The following is a 26,598-nucleotide window of genomic DNA, read 5'->3' as shown; positions in this document are numbered from 1 at the left end:
TCAGCAAAGGCGCTGTTGGACGGGGGTCCCTCTCAGATGGGCAGGTTTTAATGGAGGGGAAAGTAGGAGCCCTGTTGGGTCTTCAGGAACGGGGTTGGGGGGAAAGCCGGCAGAGTCCAGGAGCTGGCTGGGGGAGAGGGGTCTTGGAGCCAGAGGAAGGCACAGCAGCTGGGTTTGGCGAGAGTACTGGAAAGACAAAGGGAGGTGTGATGCACATGTGGTGGGCAGGTGAGCGTGTGGAGGGTCTGGAAGGACGAGCCCGGGGGCCGGGCGGGGGGGTGTCTTCTACAGACTGTGGAGAGAAGAGCCTGAGACTGTGGTTTTTACCCAGAGAAACGGTGGGATGGATCCTGCATGCCAGGAGGGGTCGTCCCCCGGCTGGGCAGCAGGTCTCTGGCAGGAGGAGACCCGGCCCTGACGCTCCCGGCCCGGAGTGTCCTCTTTGTCACTGGCCGGTGAAACACCACGCGGTGTTACCGGCTCCCCGGGCCCTCACTCCTCGGATGATAGAAGCAGTGAGACGTACAGACGTGCATGGGCACCCTACAACCGCAGGGCCCCCCACCGCCCATGGGGCCCCGGGTGGTGGTTCTTGAGCTTCGGAGGATGCGATAAGGGCTCGAGTGCAGCATGTCCCCCAACGCAGTGCCTGGCGCACAGAACCTTCGCTCTCCAAGCTTCAGGCTCTCCGTGTTGTCTCAGCACAGCTTCCCTGAACGCATCTGCTCTTAGCTTTCCTTCTGCTGAGCGCCCAGCCTTGTTCCTAGAAGCTGAGTGCAGCAGATCTTCACGGAGGCAACGGGGCCCCCTGCCTGGAAGATGCCCACGATTCTCGGACGGACTCAGGGCTGGGGTGCATGACCCTCACAGCTGGCCTGCCAGCGGCTCTGAATGGCAGCAGGCCACTGCCCTAAACTTGGTTGTTGAACTTGAAGCGAAGCACACTCGGATGCTGGTGAATGATGCTAGTTCCCCGGGGTCCCCTCCAGCAGAGCCATGCTCTTTGCACCCCCAGAAGGAGGCAGCCCTCCTCAGAGGCCACAGGACAGTGTTTTCATCTCGTGCTACAGGTGCCCACAGCAGGGATGGTTCTAGAGATGAGACTCCTGACGTCGGAAGCCTCCTGCCACCGTGGTGCGAAAGGTTGGGTTTCGCTGGGCCCGGCTGGTCCTCTCTTGTAACTGGATCCTGCGCCGTCCCTGCCCACAGAGGGAGAGCCTGGAAAGGGGACACCAGTCACGTGTTGGCTTTCCACTTGGGTTATTGCCCAGACCAGTCGGGTCAAGGGTCAAGATGCAGAGAGCTGGGGAGCTGGTTTGCAGGCTGAGGAATCGGCCTCCAGGGCCTCTGGCCTCGGAGGGAAGAAGTGTTGCAGATGTTTGCAGGCAGACAAACAGAGGCTCCCTCTGGCCTCGCTGGGTCACCGCCAGCCCCACCTTACGGTGTCCTCAGTGTGACTGTGTGAGAGCCAGGAGTCCCCACTGGCCCCCGCAAGCCCTGCAGGCTCACTGGCATGCCTGTGGGCTTCTCTGCAGCCGGCCCCGGGGGGTCAAGTGCCCGGGGTGTTGGGGCTCCAGGCAGCTGCTTACAGGGAGACAGGTTAGCCGGGGAGGGTGTCTTCGAATTGTTTTGATTCTCCGGAGCTCCCTGTTGTTTGGGGAGTGAGCAAGGTGAGCAGAAGGGATGGAGTCTTCTGTCGACAGTCTGGTGACTGAAATCACCTAGAGCCGGTTGAAACTCATGCTTTCTTTTTAACCCGGAGGAAATCTGATGCAATCAACACGATACTCTTACTCCAGAAATTAAAATCAAATGTGGGGTGAGTCATCTCAAATGAGGCTCGAACCAAACTCGCTAGGGAGGAATCCAGAGCAGGCTGCGTACCCTGTTCCTCCTGCACCTTCGGGTCAGGGCCCCTGGGGGAACATGGGGGGGGGTCACTGTGCACACCCTGGGGCCCTGAGTAAGGGACCCCACAGATGCTCAGGTTCCTCGGTTATTCTTGGTGGCTTTGTATTTTGAAACGTTCTTGAGCAGGACATTGGCAGATCGGCCCCCACAAACGTTCTGTGATTCTGGAGTCTGAGGCGAGTGGCGGGTCGCACGGGTGGCTGAGGGCTTGTGTGTAGGTTCCCGAGTCTGCCACCAGAGTCTGTAAATAATTCTATGCATGTACAACACTGTTGTCTGTTCGGAGGCCGGCCTCCTCGTTCCTGGGGAGGAGCCAGGAGCAGGCTCTTTTCTCCCCTTATGAATCAGCCTTTATGCTCAAGCAAAGAAAAACTCATTAGTTGTGAGTCAGACACAAGTAAGCTTTAATGCCCCTTCCTGTCTTCCCAGACCTGACTTCTACCAAGGGGGGTGGAGGGTGGCTTCCCGGGTATAGGCGTGGTGTGGGGAGGATGGGGGGTTGGGGGTTGGAGTGGTTGCCCCCTGCCCTTCAGAAAGCTGTGGAGGTCCTGGGCCAGCCACCCTGGGCACGGGTGCACACAGCTGCAGGCTGTCCTGGAGAAGTGACCCACCTTAGTGGAGGGTGGCCGGACTTGGACGCCAGGCCATCTGGGCACGTCTGAGGTGCCCCCCAGGGAACCCATCAGTGATTAGGAATGCATAGCTTAGATTTCCAGAATAGGCTAGGATTCCTAAATTCACCCTGCCTTGTATAATCAAGTCACAAGGCCATCCAGGGGACACTAGACATTCACTGGGGATTTTGACTCTTTAAAAAGAGAGGTTATCCCAGGGATACCTGTCAAAATATCTCTGAAGCCTTTGTCTTTATTTTTTTAAATATTTTATTTGTTTATTTAGAGAGAGCAAGAGCAGGGGGAGAGGCAGAGGGAGAGAACCTCAAGCCGACTGCACGCTGAGCGCAGACCCCGATGCAGGGCTCGATCCCACGACCCTGAGATCGCGACCCGAGCTGAAATCAAGAGTTGGATGCTTAACTGACTGCGCCATCCAGGCGCCCCTGGCTATTAAAATAGAATTCATTCATTCGTGGTCAGTGCAGGTCTCTTACAGCAGAGTGAGGATGGAAGCAGAGCGAGTCCTGTGGCCTCCTGGAGCTTACATTCTCTTGGAGAAACCGGGCTGGACACAGGAAAGCACTTGATACGTCGCGTTGATAAGAAAAGTAGGGGAAAAGGGTGGAGTTAGGGATGTTGCTGCCACAGACGCCTGTCCCTGCTGATTAGGTGACACTTGAGCAGGATTGAATTGAAGGATCAAGTCTGGTGAATATCTAGGCATGGGCCTCCCAGGTGAGGGTATAGCAAGTGCAAAGGCCCTGAGGAAGCACTTCAGGAAAAGGGTCCACAGAGCTAGCGAGGATCCTGAGGGCCCTGTAAGCACGCTAAGAAGCTTTCAAAGTGTTGTGAACGGAGTTCTGACTTTTAAAAACATTCTGACTGTTAACTGAGGGGCAGGCTCCTGGAGAGCAGAGTTGGACACGGTGGACTTGGTGGAAAGGAGCTGATTGCTGTCATTGTGGAGGTGCTGAGGTCAGGCAGAGGTCATGTTCTGACCGGGGTGTGTGTGTGGCGAGGGGTGTATGCATATTGGCACGCACAGCGCCCCTCCTCGGAGGGAGGGAGGGCTGCTGGTGGGGGAGACCGGGCTTTTGGCTGCATGAATGTGCCATTTAGCCATGACTGAGTTGGTGAAGCCTGGAGGGGGCTTGGGGCAGCCCCCGAGCTGAGTTTGGACCTGGGAGGTTCAGGATGGACACCCCTCAGTCCTAAGGGGACCTCTGGCCGTGTCTCCTTGTGCTGCGAGGGGGCCCAGCTGCTCGGGCGTTTGGCCCTAGAGGTTTTCCTAGTCAGAGGGAGATGCATGTATATCATTCCTGACCCATGTCTGGGAAGGCAGGTGATAAATGTTCCCGAATACTACTTTCCTAGGGCTTTTTGGTTTGATTGCAGGCATTTTAAAACATGTACGTAAATGGGAAAATAGCAAAAATAAAGTAATAAATAAAACTGATAAAATAGGGAAATAGTAGGAAATACATTGGGTAGACAGTATAATGTATAGTAAATATAGTAATAGGTGGCAGTCATATTATGTACCATAAAATAGAGTTTCACACCTTCACGAACTCATTATAAAGCAAATCCAAGCATTGTGTCATTTTCCCCCCAACATGACTTTTCTGGGACAGCAGGGACTAATTCAAGGGGCCTGCTCCTTGAGCCCCAGCGACTTGTACTTGGAGCTCGGGGACGTTGACTGCAGATCTGAGGCCAGCGCACGAGTCACTGGAGAAGCGTGCAGGCCTGTGGGCAGGAGGGTGGAGCGGAAAGGGTGGAGAGGGAGGACCGTTTTCCTGGAGGCGCAGGTGAGGGGCGTGCGTTCGGGGAGCAGGCGCTGAAGAGCACCAGGCACACCTGAGAGGCAGCAGGCCCGCGTGTGGTCACCAACTCACCTGGGTGTGGAGGTGAGTGACGAGCCTGGAAGGGCAGGTGGAGACCGAGTCGTGGAGGGCTCTGAATGCCGGGGCAGGGAAGTCGAACGTTTGCTGATTTAAAAGCAGCGAGCAACACTGCAGAGTTTTGAGCTGGGCAGTGACCTGACCTCGAAGGACAGCTTTTCGAGCCAAGGGCCCGCTCTGGCAGGGACGGCGGGCGGAATCAGTGATCCCACGGCGGCCGGCAGCCAAGGCCCAGTGCACTCTGGGTTTGGAAAGAAGTGGTTAGCAAGGGAGTAGAGCACGGAGCGTTTTGCCGGCGGCTGCCTCCTGGGCAGGTTCCTCCAGAGATCGCTGCACGCCCGGCTGGAGGTGCAGGGCTGCTCTGTGAACCCTTACCCTGCTGGTTATCTGGTCAGAGAAGGTTCCAGATTCCAGGGAGTGAGAGTCTGCCAGGCTTGCCCGGCGGGGGCTTGCTGCCCGCTTTGCTGTACAATAACATCCCCGAGGGGCAGGGGTGAGGGTCAGGCCTTGTCCGAGGACCGTCTCCCACTGCCCCTGAAGGAAAGTGGCCATTCTGGGCTTCACACAGGGCACTGAGCTCCACGGGACAAATGCTCCCCGGCCGGTGGAAGGGGCAGCGTGAATAGTGCATTGAGGCTCGGTGGCTGTCTCGTAATCACTTGGGTGCCTTGGCGTCATTCTGGCTCATGAAGTGAGGTTGTCAGAACGGTACAGTTAGTGGCTTATCTGCTCCTTGAATGGCACCCTCTGTGAGGGTCTCCGTGTCTTTAAAAGGACTGCAGATCCCTTTATGTAACTGCTAACATGCTTTTAGGCTCTCCACTGGCTCAGGGTAAAAACTATGTCCCCATCCACAGTAAACAAAAACAGTGATCAGTCTCCAAAAATTCCAGGGGCATCCGGTGATGCTTTCGCCTCTGTCCACCGCTAAGGCCCTGATTCACCCCCAAGCTACCTTCTCAGTCGTGATAGGGAATGCAAGAATCCAGCCGCTCTTAGCATGTTTATCTCTAGTGTTATCTGCCAGCCTCCAGGTTCTTCCAGGTGCTCATTGGGAAGCTATGTCCTGTTCTGTAGGTGCCTCAGGTGAGCTGCTGGCTCCCGCTGTCCCCGCCCTGGATAAAATCAGCCCTATCTGACCCCACCAACTTGCCCCACGGGACTTCGAGGGAGGTGGGGCTCATCCAGGGGCCCCCTGCCCATCGCTATGTGCACCTGCATCCCAACCCCCCTCACCGGGCCTCCACCATGTAGCTAGTCAGGCTCTCCGGACCCTCAGTGTTACAGCACGGGCTCCCCCAGCCAGCCTCGGGGTCCTCGGGGCCGCACCAGCGTGGGAGCGAGCGCACCACTTTGCAGTAATGTCTCATGACGGTGCCCATTTTGGCTTTTCCTTTAAACCCTCTATGAAATAATTTCTTCTGGCTGTTAGCGGATAATCCGCTAATATGCATTGACAAGGAAGTGGGATGGCAGGTGCACAACCCCTTTCTCGTTCTGGGTCTGTCTTGACGCTCGGGCAGAATGGACCGTCCTGGGAAACGCCTGGACCCCCTTTCCTAAAGCACACCGGTGCTGGGGGTCCGTGTGTCCTGAACAGGAACACCAGAATGAGGAGTGTGGGGGGGGTGCAGGGACGTGGGGTGGGTGCCACAGGAAGAGCATCCTTGGGCGCAGGTACGGTCCAGAGCACTTGCTCTCGTGCGCACCCAGTCCTTGGAGCAGCTCTGCACTTGGTGGGGGGCCCCTCACAGGATTTCACAGCTAACTGGCTTTACCCTCCACCCGACCCCCGGTTTCTTTGGCTGTGTCTGTCTGTCTGCTCTTTCCCCAGGAGGCACAGTCAGACTGAGAACCTTGGGTAGGACTCATCATTAAATTTGAAAGTCCACTCTGCAAACAGGTTATGGGCTCAAAACCGTCCTATAGCTCCCCCTATAGATCCCCCTCTGTGCTGCCTGTCCTCCCCAAGCCACACTCCCCGTATACGGGTCCCGTTTCCGGCCAGTGAGACTCGTCTTTCAGATCCGAAGGATTTTCACATTCTCTCATCTCAGTGATGTAGCTTAATGTCACGGTTCCTTTTTGGAGCTGGCCTGCCCAGAGGTGGGCTTCGCTTGCATTCCGGTGCCCACCGTCTCTGGCCCGGGAACCGGTCTCTGCGTCCAGCTCCGTGCCACCTTCCCTCCAGGAGCATTCCAGTGAGGAATGTGGTGTTCTGTGGGAGAGAAGGAAAGAAATCCTCCCTGCGACCACTGCCAGCGATCATCCTGAGCCAGGATGGGGACTGCTGAGGCCCTGGCTGTGGTGGTCAAGCCTCGGGGCTCGACATTGAGCCTCTGCTCCTTGTTGCATGCACCTTACACGGATTATCATATTTATTCTTCACAGCAATCAATCAGGACGGTGCTGTCGTCACCGCAAGTGACAAGTACAGAAACTGAGGCGTAGTGGAGTTAAACGTTGAACACCAGACATCCCCACGACTGGTGGCATTTGGAGGCAAGGCTGGGTGTGCCCCCTGCACGGTGGCACTCAGCCTCGGCTGCTGCATGTGGAGCATGGGGGAAGGGCGGCCGTGGACCGACTTAAGTCACCCCCCAGTGCAGAAGGCGGTGTTGGACCCTCCAGGTCCCTCTGATGAGCAAAGGTGACACACCTGGGCCAGAGGCCACCTTTCCAGCCGTCTCTGGACAGCACAGTCAAGGAACAACCCGAGACCGGGTTAAGTGAGCCACGTTACAATGGCGTGAAGTTCACCTGCCCTCAGTTTGCTCTCTGCCCGTTTCCTTGAAGGGCAAGGGGAATTCGCTCCTGCCTGCGGGCTGGTGAGGGTCTGCCCACAGCCAGTCATGTCACCATCTCCAGAGCCCCCCTCTATGCCCCTTCCAGAAAGAAACAGGCCTTGGAGCAATGACTCATGTACTCCGTCCACAGAACCTTCCTCTGCGGCTGCACCTGCGCATGGTACCCAGGGATGACCTAGAGGCAGAAAGGGCAGCGTGTTTACTTTCCTTAGGCTTGTTGTTTGTTAGGGCTCCAGGGAGGATTTCAGGGGAGTGTGGGCAGGGAGCAGTCCCCTCTGACCCCGTCGAGGCTGGGCCGCAAGAGGCTCAGGGCTGAGCGCCCCTCTTCCGAGTGTGGGAGCCGCAGCTGGGGCTATACCTGTAACGGGACCAGCAGACAGATTTAGTTCTTCTTTCCTGAACCCTGAAACTGTACGGATCCTGTTTGTTCTCCTTTTTCACTGTGATGAGCAGGCTGGCCAGGTGCTGGTACAAGGCTCCCAAGCCCCACGGTGCCCCAGGGAGGAGGGGTGCAGACAGCAGGCCAGGAAAAGCGGCCTGGCTCTGTGCACCAGCAGAACTGATGGGATGAGCATGAGGTGCACAGAGACTCCGGGGAGCGAGCCCCACTCTGCTCTCCTGGGCCAGGATAAGTGTCGTTATTGGAACAGCCTCTGGAAGAAAGAGGAGTCCCACTTCCTGTAAAATTACTGTTCAACCCATGTTTCACTTGCTCATGGGAAATTCTCGTTTTCTTCCCCCACTTTCAGGAAGAAGCACATTGCCGAGTTGACCCCATCGTGCAGCATGTTTGCCTGAGAAGAACTTCCGCAAGCACTGGGGTACCTGGAGGAAGAGAGATGAAACCTTAGCCATCCTCCCAGGAAGAGGGTTCAAGATGGCAGCTCAACGGATCCGAGCTGCCAACTCCGGTGGCCTCCCTCGGTGCAAGTCCGAGGGGACCCTGATCGACCTGAGTGAAGGGTTTTCAGAAGCGAGCTTCAATGATGTCAAAGGTGAGCTCGCGGGGCGCCTGGGTGGCTCAGTCGTTAAGCGTCTGCCTTCGGCTCAGGTCATGATCCCGGGGTGCTGGGATCGAGCCCCGCATCGGGCTCCCTGCTCAGTGGGGAGCTGCTTCTCCCTCCCCTTCTGCTGCTCCCCCTGCTTGTGCACACACACTGTCTCGCGCTCTCTCTCTCTCTCTCTCTCTAATAAATAAAATCTTTAAAAAAAAAGTGAACTCGCAGGGACAGAACTGTGGCTGGGGGGCAGCGGGGTGGCCTGCGGCAGATCGGGCTTTGCAAGTGCTCTGAGACCGAAGGGCTTCTCCACCTTAAAGGCTGCCAAGTTCCCAGTTAAACTTCAGCTCTCTAAACATCATTGACGACAAATCCAGCCCTAGAACAATAACCACTTGTCTTGTTTTGTTTTTTTGGTGTGTTGGGAGCTTTTGAATATTCCCCTTGGTAATGCAACTTCATACAGAATGTGTTTGTGTTTTCTCTTTTTGAGAGTTTTGGTGACACTAAAGTAGGGAGCTGGGTGCTCAGGATACTAGGGGGAAGGAGAGAGTGTGGTCAGCCAATGAAATATTGAGAACCGCTAGAGAGGAAAAGGTGGTCTGAGAGTGGGGTCAGCAAGCTTCTCCTGTAAAGGGTCACCCAGGAAATATTGTAATTCTTGCAGGCCCTGAGGGTTCCATCACAGCCATTCCTCTGTGCTGGTGCAGCTCGAGAGCAGTCAGAGAAGACAGTAAGCAGTGGACACGGCTGTGTTCCAATAAAACTTTATTTACAAAAACAGCAAAGGGGCCGTTGTTTGCCGACCCCTGCTTTAGAGGTGGCCCTGGGGTGAATCACCCTGAGCCTCTGGTTTTCTGTAACAGCCACATACAGCTAGGTCAGTGAGATGGGTGACGGGTACCGGTGGGTCATTTTCTTCCTAGAAGTCCCCTCTGACCTTAGTAGGTGCTTACTGGTGCCCCGTGATTGATGTAGCAGCAGCATCCGGCAGCTTCCCTATGGCGTTTACTGCAATGTTGTTGAAGTTAACAGCTGGGCCATCCAGAGTACAAAGCTGAGCAGTGGGAACTGCTCTTGACCTTTGTATCTTGAGCCCCTGGCAGGACGTCAGGGCTGAATTAATAGTCCTTGAACCAAACTGCTGTCTCCCAGGTAATGTTGTGGCCCTCTTCCCCGTTGTCCTAAAAACCATATGCACCCCGTTTGTCTCTTCCGAATCTCTTCTCCCGTCACTGTATCCTAACTTCTTCCTTTTCCTGTCTGTGCTTTATGCTTGGAGCCCTGAGCATTGCGTTAAATGTTCTTCACACAAACGGACTTGGCAAAGGAGGTCATGAGATTTTACTAATAAGAGCAGCAGAGTTACCAGGTATTGCCATAAATAATGGGACCCTTCGTTTTTGACAGTCCGGTAAGGGGCATCGTTTTCTTACTTTATAGCCCAGCTAATTACGGTTAAAGCTGGAAAATGGGAGCATCATTTATGGGATTCAGGCTGCGGTCTTTTTAAGTAATGATGATGATCTGAGAGGTGTTAGGGTACTAACAGAACACCACAGTTTCCCACAGTTGTGGGAAAAAGACAGATGAGATCACCTGGGCTGCGAGCTGGGGCTGATTAGCCAAGGGCGCGATGCCCACAGAGCCCCTGGACCCACTCGCCAAGGCAGCTCTCCAGCCAGGCAGCTGCATGCATGACCTGATGGTCAAAAGGCTTTAAGGTGGGGATTTATTCCAGCCAAAACATCCGCTGCAAAGTCCTCCGCCCCCCCTCATTAGCATTCCACCTGCAGCAGAACTGAGGCGAAGGGGTAAAAATTGTATTACTCAGTGCACTCAACTTCCTGACACGCAGGGATTTTCTTTGTATTAAAATCCAGGATAGCTGTAAATCTGGGCAGCACTCCCCAGAATTCATTAAGATGGGATTTGATAAGGATCCTCCTGCATTTGATTGGATGGATGCCCTGCCTGGTGTCCCCAGGTGCCCAGTGACAGGTGACTGATGGAGGGACCCATCTGGAAGGAGCTCACACTAGAGTCCTCTTCCACGGGGTGGCCCGGCAGGGAGGAGCGCCATTTCCCATTGGATGAGCCTGATCCTTGAGTGAAATGAGTTAACTGCTTCTCTGCTAAGGAGAGTGCTTAGAATTTTAAGTGAAACCATTTTTATTCTTCAGTCTGGTGAAACTGAAGTGGTAATTTGCATTGATACATTTTCGTGGGCTATATACAAAGCCTGCTTAATAGCTTTGGGTTTTTAATTTTAAAAATATCACTCTAAGGGAATTGTTCCGGGGAACATAATAGGGATATAACTTCTGAGGGATTCTAACAAGATTTTAATAGCTGGCAAGCTCTCTGATTTTCATTTGGTTTTAATTTTTATGTGACATTATCATTAGATGTGTCAAAGAAACAAAAAGTGGTTTATATTACTGGAGACAGTGCCTGGAAAACAAAACAAGAAAGATCTTGTCGTCCCCTGACCCCAGCCTGACCCATCCGCCTTCCCCGCCCCCACCTCTCCCTCAAAAGCATTCTCTTTTTCTTGGATGTTTTATTCACTCCCCTCCCTTCACTGTAAATGATTTCTCTTTGGGGCATAGCCAGGGAGAACACCTTGACCTCATAACATGGATATGGCCTCTCTCTCATGAACGAACATTTATTCCAAGAATATTATTCCAACACCTGCTATGTGACAGGCTGTCTTCCAGGATTACCACTGTGAGCAAAACAGACATATGAATATCGGTTAATGATAAGTGCCGTGGAGAAAATAAAATTAGGAGGGGGGTGGAGATGTCCACTTTAACATAACCCTCTGTGAGTCCTAACCTGGGGCTCAGCATCATTATGCTAAGGACACGATCAGAACCTTATCTTCAGCAGAGCCCGCTGAGGAAAGAGTCTCAGGCTCCTGAGGCCACACGGCTTCCAAAGGCCTGGATCACAGCCCAGGCCCAGTGAACCCAGGGCCAGATTCCACCCCCCAACACCCCACACGGAAGGTGGGAGGTGACAGCCTTCACGGCCCAGGTGAGCTTTCCGCCAAGCATATCCCTCTAACCTGGTTCATGGAAGTAAAGAGAAACTTCCTGCTTTATTTTCCAAGACTACACTAAGGAACTATAATTCAATTTGCATTATTTCTCTTCAAAGGAGAAAAAAACTGGCAGATGGTGTTTTTGGAGGGCCAGTTTGATAGAACAGAATGCGAATTGACTTAATCACGTATTAGAGACGAAGTGGGGGTAGTCCCACTAAAAACACGGTCCTTTCTTACAGTTGTTAGTTACAGGACCCCAGAATAGTCACAAATTCTGTGAAACAAGGCACAGTTGGGGTGGGGGCTTATTCTTCTCTGAAGGAAATTTCTTCTTCTTCTGGATATACTTTGTCATGTATGAGAGGGAGAAAAAACACTTAGGTATTTAATTATCCGTTACTTTTCAAAACACACACCCCCTGGTTGAGATGACTAACTTTGGCCTCTCTGACCGCTGTCTACATGGGTAACATAGCTGAACGCCACAAACCATAAATTACCTCGAGTCACTGTTTACAGCGTTGGGGTTTTTCAGACTTGAACGTTGGCTCAGAAATAATGTGAATGACACCAGACGTAAAACAGTTGCTTTTCAAGGTACGCGGGGGAGGTGGTTTCCAAGTCGTCATCCTGAGTGATCATTTAAAGGAGGCTGGAAGAGGCTAGCCTCAAAAGGCTTATTTTGGTGAAGACTGCGTTCTGTGTTGAGGGCAGAGCGTGGCACCAGCTCAGAAACACTGAGAGCTGCTTTGGAAGCTCTTCATTGCCCATGCCCGGCTACCGGCGGTGGGTCACACTGCTCAGAACGTCCCTGTGGCTGAGTCGGTCACACTCAGCTTGTCTCTCTACCCGGTAGCAGCTCTGGGAAGTTAGGTACAGTAGTAAAGAGAGGGCGAGTCAAAATGAGATGGTATTTGGGGTGCCTGGCTGGCTCAGTCGGTGGACCTTGAGACTCTCGATCTCAAGTTTGTGAGTTAGAGCCCCACGTTGGGTGTAGAGATGACTTAAAAATAAAGTCTTTAAAAATGGAAAAATTTTAAAAATGAGATGGCATCTTCGTGATCCCGGGGAAACAGGGTCCGATGAACTCCCCCACTGTGCTAAGTTAGAGGTGTGCCGTGCTGGCCCTGCTGAGCGAAGCCAGAGTTTGCTTCGGCTGATTTCTGCTAATTGCCTGGTGCCCTGTGCACCTCTCGAAGAGCACCCTCCTCCCTCGCTCTGCTCAGTGCTCTGCACGCCCCTGGGCCTCGCCCTTACCACCTGTCTCTTTGTGTTTTGTGCAGTGCCTTCTCCCAGTGCCTTGCTAGTAGACAATCCCACACCTTTTGGAAATGCAAAGGAAGTGATCGCAATCAAGGACTACTGCCCTACCAACTTCACCACCCTGAAGTTCTCCAAGGGGGACCACCTCTATGTCCTGGACACGTCCGGCGGGGAGTGGTGGTACGCGCACAACACCACGGAGATGGGCTACATCCCCTCCTCCTACGTGCAGCCCTTAAACTACCGGAACTCCACTCTGAGCGACAGCGGGGTGATTGACAATCTTCCAGACAGCCCAGACGAGGTGGCCAAGGAGTTAGACCTGCTCGGGGGGTGGACGGATGACAAAGGATGCAGCAAAACCTACAGCAATAACCCTTTCTGGAACGGGGCCCAGACAAACCCATTTCTGAATGGGAACGTGCCGGTGGCACCCAGCGTGGACGAGCTGACTCCCAAAAGTACTGTGGATCTGCTCCTTTTTGATACAGGTGCGTCTTCTTTCACGGAGTCCAGCTCTGCCACCACGAACAGCACCGGCAACATCTTCGACGAGATGCCGGCCGCGAGCCACCTCCAGGCAGAGGCACCGGGCAAGCGGGACAACCCATTCTTCAGGAGCAAGCGCTCCTACAGCCTGTCGGAGCTGTCGGTCCTCCAGGCCAAGTCGGACGCTCCCGACTCATCGGGGTTCTTCACAGGCTTGAAATCCCCGGCCCCGGAGCAGTTCCAGAGCCGGGAGGACTTCCGCGCCGCCTGGCTGAGCCACCGGAAGCTGGCCCGCTCTTGCCACGATCTGGACTTGCTGGGCCAGAGCCCCGGCTGGGGCCAGACCCAGGCGGTGGAGACGAGCATCGCGTGCAAGCTGGACAGTTCCGGGGGCGCTGTGCAGCTGCCTGATACCAACATCAGCATCCACGTGCCTGAAGGCCACGTGGCCCCTGGCGAGACGCAGCAGATCTCGATGAAAGCGCTGCTGGACCCCCCGCTGGAGCTCAACAGTGACCGGTGCAGCAGCGTCAGCCCGGTGCTGGAGGTGAAGCTGAGCACCCTGGAGGTGAAAACCTACATCATCTTGGAGATGAAAGTGTCAGCCGAGGTGAAAAATGACATTTTTAGCAAAAGCACAGTGGGCCTCCAGTGCCTGAGGAGCGACTTGAAGGAAGGGCCCTATGTCCCCATCCCGCTCACCTACAGCTATGGGGACACAGTCCAGGTACAGCTAGACAACCTGGAGCCCTGTATGTACCTGGCCATCGTTGCCCATGGCCCGAACATTCTCTACCCTTCCACGGTGTGGGACTTCATCAATAAAAAGATCACCGTGGGGCTCTACGGCCCCAAACACATTCACCCGTCCTTCAAGACCGTGGTGACCGTTTTTGGGCACGATTGTGCCCCAAAGACACTACTGGTCAGCGAGGTCACCCGTCAGGCCCCCAGCCCTGCCCCAGTGGCCCTGCAGCTCTGGGGTAAGCACCAGTTCGTCCTGTCCAGGCCCCAGGACCTCCACGTCTGCATGTTTTCCAACATGACCAACTACGAGGTCAGAGGCAATGAGCAGGCCAAAGTGGTGAGGGGATTCCAGATGAAGCTGGGCAAGGTGAGCCGCCTCATCTTTCCCATCACCTGCCAGAACCCCAGCGAGCTGTCTGACTTCACCCTGCGGGTTCAGGTGAGAGGCGACCAGGAGGCCATCCTGACGCAGTTCTGTGTCCAGACTCCCCAGCCACCCCCTAAAAGTACCATCAAGCCTTCCGGGCAAAGACGGTTCCTCAAGAAGAACGAGGTCGGAAAGATCATTTTGTCCCCGTTTGCTGCCACTACCAAGTACCCGACTTTTCAGGACCGCCCAGTGGCCAGCCTCAAGTTCGGCAAATTGCTCAAGACCGTGGTGCGGCAGAGCAAGAACCACTACCTGCTGGAGTACAAGAAGGGCGACACGATCGCTCTGCTCAGCGAGGAGAAGATTCGGCTCAAGGGGCAGCTGTGGACCAAGGAGTGGTACATCGGCTACCACCAGGGCAAGGTCGGCCTCGTGCACGCCAAGAACGTGCTGGTGGTGGGCAAGGCCAGGCCGAGCCTCCTCTCGGGGCCCGAGCTGAGCACATCGGTGCTGCTCGAGCAGATCCTGCGGCCGTGTAAGTTCCTCACCTACATCTACGCCTCTGTCAGGACCCTGCTCATGGAGAACATCGGCAGCTGGCGCTCCTTCGCCGACGCCCTGGGCTACGGGAATCTGCCGCTCACCTTTTTCTGCCGGGCAGAGCTGGACAGCGAGCCCGAGCGGGTGGCCTCTGTCCTGGAGAAGCTGAAGGAGGATTGTAACAACACGGAGAACAAAGACCGAAAATCCTTCCAGAAGGAGCTCATGATGGTAAGTGTTCAGCAGGGGCCTGGAGCCAAGTCCAGTCTCACTGCCTCTCCCTGCACACTCGGGTGTGCATCTGTTGAATCACCAGACCGGCGTCCGGGCACATCTTCGCTCCCCGAAATGCACAGGGTGTAAGCATGCCCGTGCACCCAGGCATTTGTGTGGGGCCTTTCGGGAGCCCCAAGCAGCTCAAGATCCACCATGGAGAGCACCGTTCGGGTGGCTTCCTGCTGGATTCTCGAGCTCCTCAGAGGTCTCCGATGGATCCCTGAGTGCCCGGTGGGGGTGGGGGGCACAGCGAGACTTGCACTCCAGTCGCTTCTATTTTGATCTCTTGGGAGAAGTCCCATGTTTCATCAGATTCCCACCAGGATCTAGGACTCCGACGTTTTTCAGAACTGCCACCCCAAAGTCTAGCTTTACCTTGATACGAGTCTTCCTCTCCTCGAGGCCTCCATGTTTCTTCCTCTGCCTCCTTTTTGTGTGTGTGAGTAGGGGTTGAGGACAGCCTCTGTTTCTCCAGCACGACTGGGAATTGCGATCCTGAGAGGCAGAAAGGGGGAGGTCAGTGTCACACTACAGGATATGCCCGGACCACTAGCCGACGGGGAAAGCATTTTCTGGACCCCGAATGGCCCCCCACGGCCTGGGCTCTGCCACCCTCTCCCAGCTGTTCGTGTGCTTCCGGTGGCCTGTCTTGGAGAAACCTGATAATGTTCTTCTCTTGGCGCCCTGCTTTGCCTCTGGTGGATGTCCCGTCTACGGCAGAAGCCACCTCTGTTCCCTTCCCCATCTTCCCGATAGGGACACGTCACTGGGCTTCTTCCTACGGAAACCCGTGTGATTTGGTCATAGGCATTCCTTCCTTGCTGCACCAGGCTCCACACAGCCTTTTTGCCTCCTGACTTTTGTAAGAGGTGAGCCTCGGCACCCCCAGAGTTTCTGCCACTTGTACTATTCCCTCTTCTACCCGGCACCCGCCATGTGGGGAGAGCGCCTCTAGGACCGGAAGAGCCAGGTATGCGCGTGCCTGCGCATGCACGTGTTGACATGGGCGTGCAGCTGAGGTCCGTCCGTGGCACACGCAGCTCTCGACTGCCCTGGGAGCCAGGAGCCAGAAGGAATGCAGTCCATTGCAGGGAGAAGGCATTGCAGCCTGCTAGTGGCTCCTGGGAATACAAAATGCCAGGTGCATGCAGCAGAATGAGGCCCGATGTTGCCCAGGAGAAGGAGGTGGGAACTGGAAGTGGCGAGTAGAGGGGCGATCTTGGCAACTGGGGGGGGCGCCTGGTGATGGCAGCATCAGGGGGGAGGACGCTGGACTGTCATGGCTGGGGAGGGGCAGAGGTAGCAGGGGAGCGTCCCCACCCTCTCCCTGCAGGTTGCCCCTCCCCTCGCTGGCCCTGTGGCTATGGATGCACCCCCTGAGCTGTGACAAGCCCGCAAGACCCAGTGTCCCCTTGGATGGACCCAGCGCAGTGGGCCGGGGCACAGGTCCCTCTCCAGGTCCTCAAGCTGGGATTCGCTATGGATTATAGAATCGGGTGCTTTCATGGGACATAAACAGTATTGATGGTTCCTTCATTACAGCCCAAGAAACCCTCACCTCCAGTGGGTAGAGGAGAGAAATGGGACAGTGGGAGCGGCCCTTGCCCGCTGTGGAAGAGTGATGACTAAGGAGGCCGTTTGCTTACCCACGTTCCCTCACTTCCTTTCAGGTCTTTCCAGACTTAAATGGTGACTCTTTCTCTTCCACATGGGGGGCTTCTCTGACAGCACATGTTTTGGGGGCCATCCCTGGGTTCCTTTCATGAGGGATGGGGGGGTCTCTCCGGCCCCAGCCAGGTCTGTTCGGAGGTTTGCAGTGTTTCGCTCGGTTCCTGGACTAAATCCGTCACCATCCTGAGAGTGGGCAGATTAGAATGTTGGCTAAATCTCTAGAAACCACAGGCTAATTTGTCCCCGCGTGTTTCAGGGGTCGCTGGAAGCCGGGTTTCATTTCTCCCCATGCTCAAACCTCTGAGCGGTGGGTCCCACAGCCTCGGTGCGTCCGCCAGCCCTGCAGCCATCTCAGTCCCTCGCGTGATGATGACGGTTTTCTGATCAGATGGGACTCCCTGGTCTGCAAACAGTGAACGCACTTGAAGGGGTAAAGTTTTAGGACAGTGGCTCTGCAGGGAGATGGGAAGGGAGAACAGAGTCGTTCAGTCCTCCCGTCGGAGTGGGGTCAGGCCTGTGCCCGCACTGCTCCTGCAGCCCGGAACTCTGCCCCGTGGACTCGGGAGGGAGGCTCTCCCTGTCCCTCGGCGCCAGCCCACAGGTCGTGCCCTCAGACCTTTCCCACAGCCTGGCGCTCGGGGTCACTGCCCTTCATCGGCCCAGATCGCTATCTGCATGGTGCTTTCCCCAATCCCAGATGGCCTTGGTGCCTGGCGTTTGTGTTTCCTGCTCTTGTCCTCATCGGACTGAAACGTCGCAAGAGAAAGGAGCGGGAAACACTGACGTCAGAGGAATGAAAGCAAGCACGAGTCCCGAGAATCTGAGCCGCATGCCGCGTCCTGCGGGCCGACTGTGCCGCGTCCTGCGGGCAGACCATGCTTCTGCTCTGGGTCTCCATTTCCATCCCCTTCTTCCATCGTTGCTTCGAGGGGCATCTTGAACAAGGACGTGGGCTTCCTGGCGTGCCCCTGCCTGCCCTTTCCCACCCAGACTGTGTGCGACCACTGTCAGAGGATGCCCCTCCTGCCCCCGGCTTGCCTAGCCCTGCGCTGGAAGCCGCGACCGTCCCTGGCAGAGGACGGCCAGCCCGCCGACCGCGCCCCCCAGGCCGGATTGAACGCGGCAGGGAGGGGAGGGGCGATGCGGGACTGCTACAGGGAGCGGGCGTGACTGGCACTGACCGAGGCAAGTAGCCAGGGTGGACGGAGCCCCCGGGGACCTCTGCCAGTAGGACTTGCGGGCGGGCCCGGGAGATGTCAGAATGGGCACTCAAGGATTACTGAGTGGAAGGTACGGGACCGAAGCTTCTGACACAGAGCAGGGAAGAGCGGCCACGGACCCCCGGAGCGAGTGTTTGTACTCGAAGTTCACTCGCCATTTCTGAGCTGTCTACCATGTGCTCGGGGGCGATGCCAGCTGCTGGGCTCCCAAAAACGCGGGCCCTTGACTTGAGCAAGGCACGGAGTGAACACGAGTGCAGGACACACTTGCTGTGAGCCCCAAAGAGAAGGGCCCCCGGGTAGACCAGAGAAAGGCGAGCAGGCCTGGGGGTGGGGGCTGGTACTGATGAGGGAAGGAAGTGCAGACGCCCACTTGATGGGCGCGGGGGGCTGTCAGGTAGGACCCTCAGCACGGGCAAGGGCCAGGGTTCGGAAGAGCCGAGATGGGGGCAGACCAGAGGCTGCAGTGACCCAAGAAGTTGGTACGTGTGGGGCCACCTGGCCCCAATAGCACCTGTGCTTTGATCTGTGGGCATGGAGAGGTACAGTGTTTTAGGGGAATCAAAGGGGAGCCAAGCTGGGTCCAGGTGTGTCCCTGACCCTTGTCATGCCTCACAGTCCCTGAGCCCCTCAAAAGCTGCCGTCAGTGGGGTACCCCACTCTGAATGTCATTCCCGCGGAACATCAGGAGGACGGCTGGGGGTGGAGGACCTAACTTTCTAGATACTCATTTCTAGATATACTCAGTGAAGGAAACGAACTGGCAACTGCGTTTTATCAGAGGTGAGCAGTGCGGCCAAATCCGAGGACTGCCGGGGGCGATACCCTTCCAGGTTTGCAAAGATCCCCTTGGCCACTTAGCCTCCATCTGAATCTCATACTTGGCAGCCACGCAAAAGGGCACCTTCTGCAGCCGGGCCTTTCGTTTGTGGCTGCCACATGCTCTTCTCCCGCTCCCCTGGCAGGTCAGCGTCAGGTGGCTGGCAGGTCAGCGTCAGGTAGCTGGCGGGTCCCGGGGCCTACGGCCACTCTCCCCAAGTCATGGGTGACAGGCTCTGTTCTCTTGCCGCGTGCACAGTGGGGTGGACCTTCACAGCTTTGGGGGCTTGCGTTTGCACAGCTGTCTGGGCTCATCCCAGGTTTTGTTGGGTCCTGAATGGAAAATGATTTTGTCCCTGGGGAGTGCACAGCTGGGAGTGACAGGAAGCGAGTGCAGGTGCTGTTACTGTAGCGACGGACTCCCGGGAGATCCCGCCTCCCCTTGCCAACCTTGGGTCCCCCGTGGGGCCTCTTGTTTTCTTCACGAAGGGGAGAAACCAGAGCCTGCTCTTCGCTCTTGGCACGGTGAAGTTCTTTCCTGCGTCTTCCGGTGCACGTGATGGCAAACACGAGCTTGTGTGTATTTGTCCCGGGAACTATGACAGCACTGAAGGAGAGGGCTTGGCTCAAGCTGGAGACGGGAGTAGATCTGGGTGGCCACGCCCCGGGAGTATGTGCGTGGAGGGTGGCGGACGGAACCCCGAGGGACCCGTTTGTCTAACAGCGGGAGGTATCTTGGTTCAGCCACGTGCTTCCCCAACGAGAGGTTATTCCTGATAGCCGGGATTCCCTCAGGCACAAGACACAGGGTCCCTCCTCATGGTGGGGAGGGACGGGGGGGTCAGCTGGGGTGGGGAGGGAACCGTCAGGGGCGTGGGCAGGCCTCCCCGAAGGGGCCAAGGCCGGCGCTCAGAGCGTGGCAACCAGGGGTCATTTGAGTCCAGGGCAGGCTTTTTGGAGAAGGTTCTCTGAGAAAGAGAAAGTTACTCTAGGATACAAATCAAGGGAAGGGCAGCTGTTTGCAGGAGTGGAATAAACCCCAAGCTGATGGAAATGAGGGGCGAACGGGGAGGTTCCGGTGGGGGGTGGTTGGAGAGGACCGTGTGGAGTGATTCTCTGAGAGTCGGGAGAAAAGCCTCCTTATCCGCCCCCCCCCCAGAGAGGGGGCAGTTAGCTAAGCACTGCACGTTTGGGCAGTTCCTGGGGTTCCTGCCGGGCGGCCCCAAAGCAGGAGGCTCTGCTACCCTCAGCTCATACGGGGGAGGATGGCTCTTCTGATGTTTGCACATCTTGGGAATAGAAGCATGGGTGGGATTAACATACAGCAAAACCCAAATGATACCTCGTTGTCTTTTAATAAGAATATCTCCTAAAACAGGGTTTGGCGGACTGGCTTCGGGGCCGCCTGCTTTTTTGTAAGTGAAGTCACACCGGACTGAGCCCGTGCCCGTCGCTTCATAGGCCGTCGGTGCTGTTTCACCCCACACCGGCTGATTCGGGGGCTTGCGACAGAGACCGCGGGGCCCACGGAGCCAAAACCTCTCCCCTGCCTAGCCATGTCGAACAGGTTTGGTCACCTGGCTCAAATTCCCATTCCCTCTGCGGGATTGCTGCCAGAGTCAGCCTCGTTTCAAATGGGATTTTCTGGGATTACCTGTGGGTGTTAGTGTGTGTGCGAAAATTAAAGAGGAAGCTACAGGGAAGGGAGCCGGAACCTCCTGCTGGAAGCTGTCTACTACTAGGACCCGCTGACACCCAAAACGTGCCCTTAAAAAAATGCCTGAATACCCCTTGGGTGGTGTGGCCGCTCTGTGACCGTTGAAACCCGTACTGGCCGATCCAAGTGTGAGCAGAGCTGATGTCAGTAAATGAAGGCGCCCCCGTCCCAGTGTTCACCATGCTTCTTGCGATGGAGCCCCGGTCCTTGCCCAGTGCCCCTGGGGACAGAGCCGCTGTCATCGCTCCTGCCAGGGGTGACCCCAATCAGAAGCGTGATTCTGGAGCGTTCTGTCGCCTAGAAAAGGAGACCGCCTCTGGAGCTTTCTCTTTGTGTGCGCTGGGAAGCCGTGGGCGAAAGCTGAGCGGGGACACAGAGGGGCTGACCGTCCACCCTGAGGAGCAGGGGACTCCACCAGCCGCAGTGCGTTCGGGACTTCAGCCCCACCACACCGCAAAAATTTAAATCCAGAATTCAACCAATGGATCACATGTCCCTCTGCCATACATGGGGACGTAGGTGTATTTATAGCTTCTGAAAGACGGATCTACTAAACATTGATTTTTTTTTAAGCAATTTCACTTGAATACATCAAAATTCAAGTGAAAACAGACCCTTTTCTGAAATACATAGAGTTGAAATGTCACGTAATCCAGATCCGTGTTTCGTTTGGTTCCATCCCTGATGTCGAGGAGTGAGTGCCTGCAGAACTTTTGCAAAGGCTTGCCTGCACCTCTGTCACCTCGAGGGATCCTGGACAGGCCGCCTGCAGGTGTGGGAGCTTCTCCATCACTCTCTCGGCCTAATCTGCAAACTGGGGTGAGCTCGGCACCTTCCTCATGGGGGTTCTGAGGAGTGGATGAGCCCATGCCCGGCTCACAGTAAGTGCTCAGTCGTAGTAGCTTATTCCAGAACACAACAAAACAAACCAGACAGGACCACGGGATCCTCAAGCTCCCTTCCGGCTAACCGTAGTTCCAGCTAGCTGCCAACCCTCGGACCTGGGACAGAACCAGATTGACCCATCAGCCCTGTTGCAAATTGCAGAAATTGACCTGCTGGGACATCCAGCTAATACATTCAGCAAATTGCCAAAAAAGTCACCATTCCTCCGTGTTGTTAAGCTCCCCCAATATAAACATGGACTGTAGATGAGGATACTCAGTCTCAGTAAGGGACCCAGCAGACTGTAACTGCACACAGCCAAGGCCACCCGCCATCTTCACGGAATAGTGGACAGAGTTCTCACAAGGAGCTGCGTGTTTGGCTCAGTCAGGAAGGGGCTGGTGGGGTGGGGTTTTTTTAGCACGTGCTCTTGGAGTCTTGGAGTGACAGCAGGTGCCCGGATAGAGCTTAGAAGGACAAAAAGAACACCAGGTGATTTTTTTTCCGCTTCTAGCCTCTTCGGTCTTAGGCTCACGTGTCCGAGGGCCTGGGAAACCGACTCCAGGGTGCCTCTGAGGCCCACTTGTCCCACTGTTGGGGTACAGTCTGAGACAGCTGGGCGGCAGAGCCTTCGTGGATGGTGCCAGGCCCACGTGCACCCAGCAGGGATCACGAAAGTTGGGTGGCAAGCCTTTTGCATCTCACGGTGGGCAGACCTGGGGGCCTGCTGGTTTGTGCTAGCTGGTCTGACTTTGTTTCTTTAAGACCCCAGCCCAGGGTCTTACAGAATACGTCGGACTGTTGAGCTTTATGTTGGAAGCCTGCGTGATCTGGCCCCTTTCCTGGGAGGGAAGCAAGTCCCAAGGTGGCCACCTGCTGGCTCGGGGCCAGGTGGGCATTTGGGCCGGGCTCGGGCCCCTTGCCTCCTTCCTTCCCAGGGTGGTGGGCATTCCTTTCCCTCCTGAGTCTCTCCACAGTTGGTGACTCCTGTCCTGAAGACGCACTAGAAAGTTCTTTCAGCTTTGGCAAGCGAGCAATCAGATTGATTCCAGAAAATGTTCTGATGGGCTTTTCGGGTTCAGCCTCGGGCCTCTCCATTCTCCTTACCCTCCGCATGGGGTCCTCACCTTGCCCCCAAAGCCTGAGAGCCCAGATGTCAGTGTGCGCCTCAGCCCCCATCTGAGTCCTTCTGCCCGTGGAGCTCTGTGCCCGGCCTATGCCCACAGCACCTTACCTCAGCCCAGCTCCCGGTCCGGGCCCCTGAGCCCCGGGCGCCCGGTCCGTCTCAGCGAAGCCTCACTATGTCCGGCAGCTCCAAGGGAGCGAGAACAGGGCCAACAGGCAGCATCCACCCTCACCCCGTGGGTCAGCATCCAGGGCTGCCAAGACGACGCGCCGCGGACGGGGTGGCCCAGGACAACAGAGGCGGGTTCTCTCCCAGTGCTGGAGGTGTTGGCAGGCAGCTTGCTCCTGTAGCTCCGAGGGACGGTCTGGTCCTCGCTTATGGCTCCCGGTTGCGCCGACAGTCCTTGGCAGTCCTTGCCTTGTGGCTGCCTCACCCCCGTCTCTGCCTCCGTCCTGACATGGATTTCTTCTCTCTGTCTCTGTCTCTGTCCTTATAATGACAGCTAGTCATTGGACGAGGGGCTGCCCTCATCCACAATGACCCGGTTTTAACTAGTGACATCCGCAAAGACCCTATTGCCGAATACAGTCATTCAGAGTTTCCAGGTGGACAGGACTTAGGGGAGAGAGCACTGGCAAACCCAGTCCATCCTGCAAAACTCATTGTTTTCCCTCCATCCTGTGGGTGTCGGCCATGCTGGAGTTCAGGGGGCACTCTCTAGGCCTTAGAACTTTCTGGGTAAAGTGCGCGTTGCCTCCGCATGAAATTCCAACGTGGAACCAGAGCTGCCCTCTGACTGCCTTATGCTCTGCTCCTTCCTCCTCAGGCCTTACTGAAAATGGACTGCCAGGGCCTGGTGGTCAGGCTCATCCAGGACTTCGTGCTCCTGACCACGGCCGTCGAGGTGGCGCAGCGCTGGAGGGAGCTGGCCGAGAAGCTCGCCAAGGTGTCCAAGCAGCAGATGGACGCATACGAGTCTCCGCACCGGGACAGGAATGGGGTCGTGGACAGCGAGGTGAGCCTGGGCTCTGAGATTCCGTCACAGGACTGTCTACTTGAGAGCGTGTGGATGGGGATGAGTGAGCTGACGTGAGAAAGCGTGCGCCCGGCACACAGTAGGCTCTCCCTGAGTGGGGCAAGTCTCCCCCTTCCCGGGACTGTTGGCTGCGCGTCCCAAACTTCAGTGACCTTCCGTCGGACAGAGCAGCGCATCAACGGAGCCCTTTGTGGCCACTTCTGCTCGGCCTCTGGCCAGGTCTGTGTTGGCTAAATACCTGGTATGTTGTGGAACTTCGGCCAGAGCCGGTTGGGTTCCTGCTAAAAGGCTCTTTGTAGTCTCACTGGTTGGCGGAGGTTGCTTTAAGCTTCCAGAAAGCTGGTTCGGGCCTGGGAGACCTAGGAAGGAGGAAATCCCAGAACAAGGGTGTCCTTTATTAGTGCAGCGAATTTCTAAAGAAATGGCCCACCTAGAAAGTGCTGCAGGGGTTGTAGGGATTGTAAGGAGAGCAGTCCTTCCTGTTTGCTCAGGCACCCTTTGCTATGTACCTGCTCTTGCACAAAACACCTTCTTGCCTCAGAAATGTGCTGGCTCTGGACAGAGTCCGTTCCACCGGTTTCTCTGGGTTTGTCTCGCTCTCCGCTGAGAAGCATAAATAATGAGCAAAGGGACTGCAGTTAATAGGCTCGAATGATAGGATCAAATCTCTTACTGTCCCTAATCTTCTCTCCCCCCCTTTTATTTTGGGTGACTCCACCATGCAGGCCATGTGGAAACCTGCCTATGACTTTTTATTAACCTGGAGCCACCAGATCGGGGACAGCTACCGAGATGTCATCCAGGAGCTACACATAGGCCTGGACAAGATGAAAAACCCCATCACCAAGCGCTGGAAACACCTCACGGGGACCCTGATCCTGGTGAACTCCCTGGACATTCTGAGAGCTGCCGCCTTCAGTCCCATGGACCACGACGACTTCGTGATTTGAGCGGGTGCCCTGGCAGCCGCCACTGCTCTGGGCCATGCGCCCTCCATCGGTCCTGGGTGCCCGCGCCACCACGTGGAGCTAGGGTGGGAGGAAGGGCCGCTGCTCACACACGCCTGGGGTCCTTCAAGGGCCAGACCCACACCCGAGGACCAAGCACACACAATGCTCCACCACCCTCCTCCATCTCAGTGGGGGGGGGCCTGAAGGGGATTTCTACCACAGGTCGTTGCCAATCAAATAGCTTTCTATTTGTTAGGTATAAATTTAAATTTAAAATCACTTTTTTTAAAGTATGGGGGGGCAGGCATATGAGAAAAGTGGTATCTCATTTTTTTTAATGGACCATAAAGGTTAAAAACACACAAAAAAAACCACACCTTAATAGGGGAGGATGCTGTTGAGGTTTTGATGTTCTAGGAGACCTTCTTAAATTATGTTACAGATGTATATATGTATTTAGAGGTCACTGGGGGCATTTGCGATTCCCAGCCACACTTTGCATTTCAACAGCGCGCGGAGAGACGCTTGTTCAAGTGTTGGACCTCTCTTGCTCTCTGCTTGTGAAAAGGGTAAATCAAATAGGAATGTGGTTTTTCGGTAGATGAGTCCAGCTCTTGCCCATCCTTTCTGAGAGCGTCCAGGCTCCTGCTGTCCCCTCTCGACTTCATTCTCTTCTGTACCTTTGCCTCGTGTTACCATGAATAATCAGCGACAGCACATGCGGACCGTCTTCGAGCTTTAGTGGACCAAGTCACCTCCTACGTGAGCAAGCAGTCATCCTAGAGATGAAAAGGCAGCTGGGAGCTGGCGTTCTTCATGGCCCCCACCTGTGTGCAGTCAGTCCTTCCAGAGAACAGTGCCATTTGCCATGTGGTGGTTCCCGCAGCCACTAGCCACCGCTGTCTTGTTTCTCCCTGGGGGCGGGGGAGGGGTGCCCTGTGCTACCATGTGCGCAGAGGTGCCTGTTGCGACTGGCCAAGTCCTGCTTCATTCCATGTGAAATCAACCCCTCTCCCTTCCTGGTAGGCCCCCATGGCCTAGGAAATAGCACAGGGGACACCATGCACCATGACACCATCTTTTTTGTGTACAATAGAAAGATTATGTAAACAGGATGAACATTTTCCAAAAATGAAAATGTTTCCCACCTAAAGTCAGGGACTTGGCAGAGCATTGCGTTGGTGACCTTACAGTTATAGATTGGTGTGGCAATTGTGTGGGCACGCAGTGCTGGGCTCCAGGATCGCACTGCGGCGGTGATAGCTTGGGAGGGAGGAAGGGGCAGGGCAGGAGAATTGTCTGCCAAGTCAAGAGAGTTGATCCCCGGGAATGTGCCAGGACACGCAGCGTGCTTGTATGAAATGATGTGGGGATTCCTGGACCGCGTTCTCTAAATCTGCTGTCTTGAAACATGTTATGTTAATTACCTAGTGTAATCAGTGGATGATCCCTATTGGGCTGAAACATCCTTATGTATCTATTGATTCAGATCCTGAAGACCAACTGGCTAGGGGGAAAAAAAAAAAAAAAACCCACACAGGAAAACACTATGTTTCTTATGCTGCAAGAACCAGGACGCACAGTTCCCCAATCATCCCACGAAGTAACCTTAAATTCCGCTTCTCATTTCCACCTTCATTCTTTCCGGAGATCATCTTTCGCCTTCTCCCCAAAGAAGAAGCAAAACCAGTTGCACCTTAAACCGTGGATATTTTTCCTCAGGGGCTTTAAATAGTTTCCTATGCAACATGTCTTGTAGCACAAATTAAATTCTACAAAAGTTGCAGTAAATTTTATTTGGATATTTTAACCTATTAAGTGTGTGTGTGTGTGTTTTTCTGTACCCAACCAAACATTAAATAAAACAATAAAACCTAGTGAAAGCATCCGTGAATAATGGCTCCCTCCCCCAAGAGCCACCTCTAGATGACAGTGTGACTGTTGGTTTAGCAGATAACTTTTATATTTTTACTGAATGTTCTGTAGTTCGGTCCAAGAAGCTCGGTTAAAATCTCCAGTTCTCAGGGCGCCTGGGTGACTCAGTCAGTTAGGCATCTACTCTTGATTTTAGCTCAGGTCTTAATCTCACAGTTGTGAGTTCAGGCTCGACGTTGGGCTCCACCCCGGGCATGGAGTCTACTTAAAATTAAAAAAAAAAAAATCTCCAGTTCTTTATCAATGTTCATTCTGATATTCA

At 55.2% G+C, this 26,598-nt stretch overlaps 1 protein-coding gene across 4 annotated transcripts in view; it reads left to right on the top strand.

Annotated features, from left to right (window-relative positions):
- SH3BP4 (SH3 domain binding protein 4) overlaps positions 1 to 26,215 on the top strand; it is a 95,263-nt gene extending 69,048 nt beyond the window's left edge. For all 4 annotated transcript variants that reach the window (XM_025889160.2, XM_025889151.2, XM_073876867.1 and 1 more), the window contains 4 exons: positions 7,989 to 8,234; positions 12,576 to 14,932; positions 23,242 to 23,430; positions 24,177 to 26,215. In XM_025889160.2, the coding sequence (XP_025744945.1) occupies positions 8,117 to 8,234; positions 12,576 to 14,932; positions 23,242 to 23,430; positions 24,177 to 24,401 (2,889 nt within the window). In that variant the 5' untranslated portion in view covers positions 7,989 to 8,116 and the 3' untranslated portion in view covers positions 24,402 to 26,215. The remainder of the gene's footprint in view (positions 1 to 7,988; positions 8,235 to 12,575; positions 14,933 to 23,241; positions 23,431 to 24,176) is intronic.
- Positions 26,216 to 26,598: the final 383 nt, after the last annotated feature.

This window comes from Callorhinus ursinus, unplaced genomic scaffold (genome assembly GCF_003265705.2).
Source record: "Callorhinus ursinus isolate GAN/ISIS: 27379988/994484 unplaced genomic scaffold, GSC_fseal_2.0 scaffold2, whole genome shotgun sequence".
NCBI lineage: Eukaryota > Metazoa > Chordata > Mammalia > Carnivora > Otariidae > Callorhinus > Callorhinus ursinus.
Note: the sequence above shows the minus strand (reverse complement) of the source record. Positions and strands in the feature narration are given on the sequence as shown.